This window comes from Phytophthora cinnamomi (genome assembly GCF_018691715.1).
Source record: "Phytophthora cinnamomi strain GKB4 chromosome Unknown Contig7, whole genome shotgun sequence".
NCBI lineage: Eukaryota > Oomycota > Peronosporomycetes > Peronosporales > Peronosporaceae > Phytophthora > Phytophthora cinnamomi.
The window spans coordinates 1,228,589-1,239,282 of record NW_027150940.1 but is presented as its reverse complement, the minus strand read 5'-3'; the positions used below and the strand labels follow the sequence as shown (position 1 = coordinate 1,239,282).

The following is a 10,694-nucleotide window of genomic DNA, read 5'->3' as shown; positions in this document are numbered from 1 at the left end:
GCCACGAGGAGGCGTGAGCTTCTTCAGGAGCTGTAGAGCACCAGTGCCGTCATCGGGCGGGTAATAGCCCTGTGGACGCGCAGTGTGGTGTCGAGAAATGCAGCCGAGACAGGGTGCGCAGAAGTCTCGAGGCGCCGGCGCCAACTGGCAAGTCACAACTCATCGCCAGTCATTGGACCAAACCCGTCGACCGCTGATTGGCCTAAATAGGCCGGTGACGATGACTCGTCAACGGTCCCAAGTCAAGCGCAGGCGGTTGCAGCTCGCTAAGTACGGTGCGAATCTACTGGCAAGATCCGAACTTATGAGTCGTCGGCGCCTGTCCCCAGTCGTCGGTGGCGTTTCAGCGGCCGTTTGAGTCGTCGGTAACGCCGCCACGTCGCAGAGAAAGCGCCGAAGAGTCGTGAGTTGCAAATGGCGGTCCAAAAACGGACGCGTTTATACTTGATATTTGTATTGATCGATAGGAAACTTAAGAGAAGACAAGATAAGCCTTCGGGCAACAATAACAGAACAGCTTTTCCTCCCAACCACGCAAGGGCGACACCGGTGCCTGCAGTGAACGACCTGCAGCTCAAGGTAAACCTGGTAGGTAGGATTATGACTGTCGGTGGGCACATCTACTAATGTAGCGTGTGTTCATCCCTGGCAGGGCCAAGAGTTAGTGGCCGGTGTATTGGTAGCGACGAGTCGTCGCCAGGAACTGGAGGAGCGAGAGCGCACTCCATTTATTTCTTCCCGCCGGAGTATAGCTCCGGCACCCTCGTATCACGCCGTAAAAGGCCGGGACCCTTCCTTCTGAGGGCCTGCGACGTATATTTTGTGTGCGAGAGCGTGCTAGCCTTTGCTCGTGGCTAGTGACGCTGACTCTTCCGTCGGTCGACTAGCGGAAGTTCGGTACACAGGGGAAACATCAACCCGGTGCAAGGGAAAGTTCGTGGGCCTTCAGGTTCTAACCCTAACAAGCCCATTGAGTCTTCGGTGACTCGGTGGGTGTTGGTGGTGGGGAAAGTGTGCCATATATAATTTAGCGCGTGTTCCTACACGACAACTGGTGCCGCGACCCGGGATTGGTGTGACCTTCTGCGTTTCGTGCTACTGCAGGTTGATCGACTTTACGAGCAACCAAGAAGAAGAACAAGAAAAAGAAGAAAAAAGACGAAGAAAGAAAAAAAATGGCGAAAGGATCACGTTCAGCGGTACCAGCAACTCCAATGAAGACTGGCGGAACGCGTGGCGACGACTCGACTACAGCCCTGATCATGCCGCACCTCGGCTCGATTGCTGAGCGGACCGTCAGCTTCGACGACTCGATGACTGGATCCGACGCCAAGGACGAAGACGTGGATGATGACTACGATGACTATCTGGAGGAGAAGGCGCCTGCGCCAGCGGTGGTGACACCCGAGAATCCGGAAGATGCACTGCTGTCCGCAGGACGCAGCGCGGGCACGCGTTCGTTGTCGCGAAACTTCGCGGTTGAGCTTGACGATGACGCGCGCTCCATTGCACGCAACCTCGCGGACGAACTGGATGATGTGGATGGCCCTGGGCCAGCGTATGATGAGTTGGAAGACTTTGAGGACGCCGCCGACGACTCAAGGTCACCAGTCCTGACGACTGAAATGACCGAGCAAACCTCCGGCAACCGGCCGCTACTCAACGGTGACACGCCGGCGGCCAACAAGGTTCTCGGTCGCGCCTATGAACAAATGAAGAAGAGTGACTGGGGCGAGTTATTCGAGCCGACGATGACTCGCCAGGCTGTTTGGGCCGACATGTACCACGAGTTGGCTGGCCCCGTGAGCTTCGTGACCATTGAACAAGTGGCGAAAGACACGGAGCGGTCCCTGAATGCATTGGGGCTTCGGCCCTCGCAACACTCCTCAGCGTCGACCCTAGCGTGCTGGGTGCCAGCTGAAGCAGGTGCGGAGCTCTGGAAGTGGAAGAAGCGGCTCCGCACAGCCTTTGGCGTGAACTCGTTCACGCTGGACGACTCACAGACGTCTCGTGCGACCCGTGAAGTCGTCAACCAGACTAGCGTACTGCTGCCGACGACTCCAAAAAGGACAAACCTCGAAAACCCAAGCCAAAAACCCACTGGGAGGGTGTTCAGCGCGTCTGAGGAGCGATCCCCGTACTTTCAAGACCCCCACATGGTGACTCCACTACCTACGGGCAACTCGGACCGCGCTAGACGCACCACCGATGACTCAAAACCGTACAGAAGCACGCGAAGCAGTTCCGGACGGAGCAAGAGTCGTCGCTACAAGTCCACCGACGACTCGTCAGACGACGAAGCAGTCTTCACCGGTGATGGAAGGGCGCAGACGAACGAATACCTGCGTCAAATCCATGAAGTGACCGAATTCGAGTTGCTGAACGCAACGCCAAGGATCGAAGTGGCAACACATCGATCACTGGGGCAGATCAAAGCGTTCTCGGGCACCAGGAACAAGAGCGACAAGTCGATGCAACGGCTTCGCGACTTTGTCTACGAGATGAAATGGACGCGAGCATCACCCAATGAGTGGTGCATGCCTTTTGAGCTGAGTCTTCGGGACGGCGCTCTGCATTGGTATCGACAACTACCCAAAAAAATCAAGCGAACTTGGAGTCTCCTGAGCGAGCCGTGGCTACCGCGACGAGAAATCTCGCCGGTACGGGCCGTGTGCAGCCTGCGGAGGCTTACATCACTTAGCGCACTACTGTCGACACCGTTGCCAGCTGTGCATCCAGGTCCACGATGTTGACACGTGTGAGGTTTTCCAACAACTCACAAAAATCGTCAAGTCCAAGGTGGACAAGAAATACCTCACGCCCGAGCTCCAGGAGCTGCTCTTCTCGGATCATTTAAACTAGGCAGCCCGCCAACTACGACTGGGTTGGTCCCAATCGGGCTGCCACAGTTAGTCGAGCCTGCAATTGAAGCGGAGTGTATCTACGCTTTCGTGGGCAAGAGCGAATGGACGAAAGATCAGCAAGGCAACGATGTGATAACGACGGTGCTTGAAGAGGAGAGAGGCAGAAGCCTCGGTGAAGGTGTTACAAGTGGAGAAGATGACGATGAAGTGATTTGAGACACTGCCGATGACTCGCTGAGAAGTGCAGTGCACGGAGACATGACCCGACAACTCGCTACAGCAGTGCGATTATTACCCGGCGAGCGTATGGGATGGTGGTCGGTGCAGAAGTCGGACAAGAAAGCGCGTGATGAGACCCTGCTGAAGTGGGAGGCTGAACGCTATCAACAGTGGTTAGTCAAACAACAACCGATAGTGGATCGACCGAGCTATCCTACGCCCAGGGGCATCCTGCGACGTCCAGAAGCGGCCGCTAAGGGGCATGAAGGCGGAAATGTCGATGCTGACGACGGAAGTGACAACCCCGATGACTCGCCGGTGGAAGACGACTCGGAATCAGTAGTGCAAGAGCACTACCAGAACCTCCTTGCCACCGCCGACGACTCAGCGGAGGTGACCAACGCCGAAAAGGATGTTGCCATATCTTCGGAAGCACTTGAGGAAGACTCGAGTCCTAGTGAGTCGACGGCGCACGGTGGCGAGGAAGTACAGCAGGCAGCGCCGGGACATGCCTCGATGACTCAAAGGATACCTGCCCGTGCCCCCGACGACTCATTGGCGGTACCCGAACAGACATTTATCGCGACGATGTGTGACAAGCCCAATGTTCCCGGCTCTGACTTTATGTATACCGAGGCTCTCGACACTATGCCGACGACTCACGCACAAGCTGAGGTGAAAAAGAAGCTGACCAGACCTCGCAGCAAGCCACCGTGGCCGACGACTTAAAACAAGTCGTCCGCCCACTGGTTGATTCACTCATACAAACTGCAAGAACACCGCGTTCCAGAAGCTCTCATTGTACCAGGCCACCGTATCTGGTCGTACATGGTGCGGGGCAAATCACTGTCCCCCAAGAGACAGGGGCATCCACACAACCATATGTCCCCAGCCGTGACCAAGTTCAAATGCGAGCTCGGGTCACCAGGTCACGATTTCAGTTGGAGCGGACATGCAATTATGACATTCAATTAACGTCCCGAGCTGCTCCAAGCGTTGCCGACGACTCGCGGCATGGATTTGATGTTGGGCGTGATGCAATTGATGACGCAAGCTCTCTTTCTCGAGTATGGGTGCCTAAAATCGTTTTGGACGACCGATCCTGGAACCAATAGCAGTCAGCACCCGCAAATGGTCCTGGTTGTTGAAACGGAATAGGTGCCGAAGACTCATCGCCACCATGACCTGTACTTGGGGCAATGCAGCCCAAGCCACAGACGAAGATGACTACTGCAGTATTGCATGACTACATGGAGACCGAACGAGGCCAATTTGGATGGAAATCACAAAATCGATGGAGTATTACAGACTACGACAGCCTGAAGACGACACTGATGGCAGCGATTACTTTTACAAGCTGCCCCGGGAGTGCGCAGGCGGCTCCTGACGACTCGGATTCCGGAACCAACACGATGTTCACGGGTTCAACAAACTCATCCGCGTAATCAGCAGGTGTCAAGCAAGAGTAGTATATACCGGGTACTGTTCATGTAATTTTTGTTTCATCCTATATTTTACCATCTACAGGCATCCTAATTGATCTATTTCAAACGTAGAAAAAAAATCACTAAATCGTTTAAAACACCTCTCGATACCCTCTGGTGCGAAGGAGATACCCTCCTCCACTCCAAGCACCACCAAAGCTCTCCTACCCCTTTCGTGCAATGGCAGTTCATGTAAAAAAAATTCAACATCACTAAACACCTTCTCGATACCTTTTCATGCGAAGGCAGTTCATGTAATTTTTTTCAAATTCGTTAGAGCACCTCTCGATAGCCTCTCATGCGAAGCAAATAATTATCTATAGAAATTCGATCCATCATGATAGATAAATATAGTAAGTATAAAACAACCATATATACGATCTAACGATCCAACCAACCAACCATAACGATGAACACATTAGATCACTTTGTAGATATCTTCAACTCCATGCCTTTGCCTAAAGACGATGTTGAAAATGATGATTTCGTTTTCTCCGATGAAGATGATTTTTTCTCAGATGAAGAGGATTTGGAATTCTCAGATGAAGAGGATTTTGATACTCAAGATTATTCAACTAAATCTTTCCTTTACTATATCGACAGTAAGTTGACACAGTTCTGTTTTTCCCCTCAATCACCTGATGATGGATACATCATTCGTAAGCAACTAAAGGAAGAGCTAAAATATAAGTGCTTTAAACGGAATTTTAAGAATAACGTTCTTAAAGAACTAATCGTTGAAGCTATGCATCCAAGTCGCGTGATGAAGCAAATGGAAAGTTTCGATGACATTGAAGACTTATTTGAATCTATGGGCTACTAATTCTGATCAAAATCAGTAATTCAGATTTTTTTTTTCAAAACAAATTACCAGCAGCTTACAGCTCATTTAGAGCTGTCAAAAGCTTAGGCATATTTTCGCGAACGAACTCACTATTCTTCAACCATTCGATGTAGTTGGAATCAAGGGCTTGGATCTGTTTGATCGTCCTGTTCTTGTATTTGCCCCAGGTTAGTAAGAATGATCCATCGTTAAGGTGGTTGTTGTTGATCTTGAGGAACTCAGCAATTTCAGGATTCGACTCAAGCAGAATCTGTTGATTCAACAACCAACGACAGTAGCTTGGGTCAGTTGCATGAACTTCCGCGATCGTCTTCGACTTATGCTTTCCGAAATTAAGGACTGAACTCATCATTATTATCGGTGTATCTATATACATATCCATCAACGAATTTTCATAAATATGTTAATTAATTCGAAAATGTGCATTTATGATCTAAGAAGCGATAAATCAATAGTTAGCATCACAACGAATAGGTTCACGTGTAGAGGAGTCTTACACTTACTCATTTCCGGAACTAAGGTTGATATAAGATGTAAGCTAATCACTTGTGGAAAAGGTAAGACGCTCCTCAAAGTCAAGTCGAACGATCATAGAATAAAGGTAGCCAAAGGTGATTATATAGTTTTACAATCCTTTATACCAGAGCTTAGTTAGCAGTATATTCGAGCACCTCTCCGGTCAAGCGGTTGTAGGTCAGTTCGTTCTCAAAGCCAACCAACACAAGCATGTTGCAACCTTGCGACGACGCATTCGTTCCCATAACCTGAATGCTCTGAGGGACATCCTTCTCTGTTAGGCGAGATACATCCGCGACAAGCACGCGGTTGGTCTGCTGCCACGTCTGGTAGTCAATCAGACCGTTCGACAACTCCTTCGTCTGATCACCATTGATCGAACCGAGCTTAGCGAACTCATTAACGAAGTCCTGGAAATCGTAGTCATACGAGATATCGAACACTTGCTGCGAACCGATACGAACATTGAAGTTCCTAATAGACGAGCCGGGCTGGACAGTCCAAGGAGCCGAATCGAAACAGCTCTGGAACTGTTGAATCGTAGCAGTGTTGAAGTTGCCTGACGACGTCTCAGCGAACGGAAGTAGTGCCACCACCTTGGCATTCTTGAGCGAAGCCGACAGCTGAAGGTCGAATGCTGTGTTCATTTGAGTAGAGCTCACGCCAATACCAGCGCGCTGATAAAACCACTGAGCGTAGTAGTCCATGTATCGAACAGTCTTATTAGGTTTGCTAATGAGAGCCTAAGGATTCTCAAGGTCAAGGAATGGTACGTACAGTCGAGTAGTAGTGAATGGGAAATAGGTACTATCGATTGTAGGTTCGAGAGACTTCGTGATAGCATCCCAGGCCACAGAGATCTGACCAGCATTCGAAGTACCAAATACTCCAGCGGATGGTGCAGATCCGGCAGCAGAAGCAACCATGATAGGGCATGACTGACCAGAAACCAACGTCGTCGATGAAAGCGTCATCGATTTCGTTGTTCCAAGATTAATAACAGAAGTTCCCTGATTCACGCGGAAACGAAGCTTGGTCTGAGGGTTAGCCATCAAATCAAGCTCTTTGAAGATTGGGTGAAGATCGACGAGCTTGATCTTAAGCATGTAGTTCCACGTTCCAGCTACAGATCCAGCAGCTGTACCACCAGAAATGAATGCACCACGTCCAAACGGATTGGCAATAGTATTAGCAGCTCCAGCGGCGGTAGTAGCCCAACCATTGGTATTCACACCACCAGCAACAGATGGATTACTGAGAAGACGTATCACGAAGCCGTCATCAATCGGATAGGCCGCCGCACCCGTGGAAGCTGTTCCAAGGGGTGGTGTGATGTCAGCAGCAGTAGCCGCATAACCATCTCCATACAGACTTGCTCCAGACGTTGAAAATAGGATCGATGGCGAGGTATCGGGGAAGAGGAAGTCCTCAGCGCCATGCTTATTTACATAGTCGAGCGAAGTCTCAGCCTGAGCGCGAAGGTTGTTAGCGAATAGTTTGTACTCACCCATCGAAATCACGCTCTTGCCATTGAGTTCGAGGCTCATGCCATCGATGACGTTCCAGATACCACACTTTAGACCGACCGATAGACGGTTAGCAGCCGTCGCGAGAGCTGTAGTGGCGTGCGTGTTCTTCATCGAGATCTTGTATGGGATAACTACGTAGGCATCACGAAGGCAAGCAAAGCCCTCAGCACCGTTTAGCTGGGCAGTAGCATCAATCGTGATAACACCATTAGCGTACGAGCCCTGATTGAGATCGATCACATACGGTATACGCTTTCGAGCGCTGACCTTAACGGCCGGGTCGCTCTTCAGTGAGCTCTGATACAAATATTGATCGGCGAGTTGAGTATCCGACATGATTGTGAGAGCACTTATATACACATCGATATAGCCTCAGCGAAAAATAATTAAATGAGATGAATCTAATCAAACCTGTATCATCAGATCATGATCTGATTGCGTTAGCTAAGCGACTCAATGTCCATCTTGATCATATCTATGAGTCAAACGAGATCACGAAGTCTCTTCCACGGAAAGGATCGTTTCTGATACTTCTACGCAAGCCTAACCAGGACGTAGGACACTGGACAGCGGTTCATGATCATGAATACTTTGACAGCATGGGGGAAGGCCCGCCATCAATCTATGGTATCAGCAAATACAATGAGATTCAGACTCAATCAGCTCACGGTTCTTATTGCGGCATATGGTGTATGCTTTGGTTATACGCGAAGCAACACAAACGCATGGATCTATTCAATAATATGATTAATTTAAATATCATTGTGCTTTAATTCTGAATTAATATACTACCAAGCTATGTATCGTGAACTTACAATTTCGAGCGGCGTTCCAGCCCATAAACTACGCAAGGCTGTCAAGACCGGCAAACTATCCCTCACAGCAGCTGAATTAGCAGGCAGCGGTGCTAAAATCCATCTCCGTCCGGAATCTCATGAGAAGGCCCTAAAGGCTAAGAAGGCAGGACGCGGCGTGCGTCTTCACGTAACGAAGCACGACATCAAGAAAGGCTACAAGAAGGCCGCCGGAGGTTCAATTTGGAGTAAAATTTGGAGTGGGATCAAGTCAGGTTTCAAGTTCACTAATGATTCAGGACTACTGAGCAAGGCAGCTGATGCTGCTATCCCCGCTCTGGCTACTGCTGTAGGTGCTCCTGAAGCCGCTGTACCTATTAGAGCAGGTCTAAAGACTCTTACAGGTGTCGGTATTGATGGATACGACTCGGATGACGAGGAAGGTGGTCGTATCAGCTTCGCCGATGTCAAGCGACATGCCGGAAACGCGCTTCGCTATGCCAAGACCAAGGGGATCATCACTGACGTCATCGATGAGGGTGAGCGATTCCTACACACGAAGGCAACCAAGCCTGAGCACCACGAACTCATCAGCTCTGTTCGTAAGGGTATCAAACATCGCTTTGGAGTAGGCGTAGCGGCACCTAAGCGTAAAGCCAAGTTCGCGAAGGGCTCCCCTGAAGCAAAAGCACATATGGCAAGACTTCGTTCTATGCGTAAGGACAAGCACGGTGGAAGCTTCACGATGTACGAAAAAAATAACGTTATTTTTATGTCCGTCTCTTTCTTAGCAAAAGCATGATATTGACGCTATTGTCGCGGAACTTTACTTGTTGATCATTTTGATTCCATATACTAGGGGTTAGAGAAGCTCTCGCTCCATCATGAGTTTCGCACCAGGTTTCATGACTTGGAAAATATTGAATTTGCTTACCGATACCGGAATCTATCTCCCTTATCAAAAACCGCCATAACGTCTCCAGATGCGACGAAATCATTACGAATAATATCGCATCGAACGATGTACGATGAAGATGGTGAAATCTGAGGAATCGTATTACTGAGAAGGCTTGTCGAAGTCGTCGTAGATGCTGACGGATACGTTCCACTTGTGAAGCCGACTAGTGAGCCAAATGCAGCGTTGTTGATGATCAGACGTGGAACGCGTGTCGTCGTTGGCAAACCAGTTCCGCCAGTCGAATATAGACCCGTCGCCGGTCTCGTGTATCCAGTTGGAAGTGAAGTCGGAGTAGCTGAGCAATCCACCTGACATGCATAATAGGTTGAATTTTCTTCGATCTGAATGTAGAAGACTTGATTACCGTTCGAATCAATCAGATACGCTCCAGCTGAGACCAGCGCGGCTTGTATATTTCTGTTGATATCTGAGTACAGGTAGTATCCGTCTTGCAGATTGACGCTAAGAGTAGTAGTGGTAGCACCAGTAGGCACTTCAATTTGGAAATTAGTGTTTTGCGAACTGTAGCGAATCGACGTTGAATTCCGAGTTGTAAAGCGATATCGACTGAATCGATGCTTCGACATTCTGAAAATTACACGCCGAACCAGGAAATGAGTACTTCCAGGTATTGTTGGACAAGATTAGTATTATCGATCTTGATAAAGCTACTCATTATTGCTATATCAACTGACTAATAATTTTCACCAATATTAATCGGTTGATCAAAGTTGTACCTGATTTGACCCTTTACAGAGTCAATGAACAACATCTGACCCTTACCACGCCCGATAGCATGATTGAAGTAGTGCATCATGCCATCCTCCGTCAGACCAGGAATATTGAAGTCTGTGATCAAAAGCTTAAGATCACGACGAGAGTTAGCTCTCAGTATTGCTACATACTCAGTATTCAAACGAATCATCTTATCAGTACCAAACCAGCTGTGGCTCAGAAATATCGTACTCAACTTATGATGGCTACCTCTCTTGAAATAATGACTGAACACGTTCTTCTGTAGACTCTTATCGTTTGAATAATCGTCGATGATGACGAGTTCGGGTTTGCTGCCTGGAGTGTGTCTGATGGCATCGACTTGCGGAGGAGTCTCATGAAACGTGATGAATCCTTCCAATTTGTCCTTGAGATAGTCGTACAGCTCTTGATGAGGATTCCTCGCAATGATGTGGAGATGACTGAAAACATGAGGAGAATGCTTTAGAATATGAAAAACAAGATTGTTCTTGCCTGAGAACGATGGACCAAGGATGGCCATTCTAAATAGCTTTTTGATACCAAGTTCTTTAATATCACCTACCGACTCAGCCTTGTATTTCTTAGGCAGAGAACCTCCATAGTCAGGAATAGTGCTCATGATTAAGAAAATCGTTCGACTTATATAAGAGAGGCTAAAAATGACAGGATTTAGTTATCCGCCACCATTATTCATTTCTAATTGCTATAACCCAGCATTCTACCTCTCCCT

The 10,694-nt window shown here is 48.8% G+C and overlaps 3 protein-coding genes across 3 annotated transcripts; 1 reads left to right on the top strand and 2 right to left on the bottom strand.

Moving 5' to 3' along the window:
- Nucleotides 1-6,058: 6,058 nt before the first annotated feature.
- Nucleotides 6,059-6,634, bottom strand: IUM83_11175 (uncharacterized protein; the record flags this gene model as incomplete). Its single annotated transcript, XM_067935722.1, has 1 exon — nt 6,059-6,634. One exon carries the CDS (start codon nt 6,632-6,634, stop codon nt 6,059-6,061), a length of 576 nt encoding a protein of 191 aa, XP_067798890.1.
- Nucleotides 6,635-6,670: 36 nt separating this feature from the next.
- On the bottom strand, nt 6,671-7,792 carry IUM83_11174 (uncharacterized protein; the record flags this gene model as incomplete). Its single annotated transcript, XM_067935721.1, has 1 exon — nt 6,671-7,792. The coding sequence occupies one exon, from the start codon at nt 7,790-7,792 to the stop codon at nt 6,671-6,673; it is 1,122 nt and encodes a 373-aa protein (XP_067798889.1).
- A 462-nt stretch (nt 7,793-8,254) lies between these two features.
- On the top strand, nt 8,255-9,116 carry IUM83_11173 (uncharacterized protein; the record flags this gene model as incomplete). Its single annotated transcript, XM_067935720.1, has 2 exons — nt 8,255-8,997; nt 9,110-9,116. The coding sequence occupies 2 exons, from the start codon at nt 8,255-8,257 to the stop codon at nt 9,114-9,116; spliced, it is 750 nt and encodes a 249-aa protein (XP_067798888.1).
- Nucleotides 9,117-10,694: the final 1,578 nt, after the last annotated feature.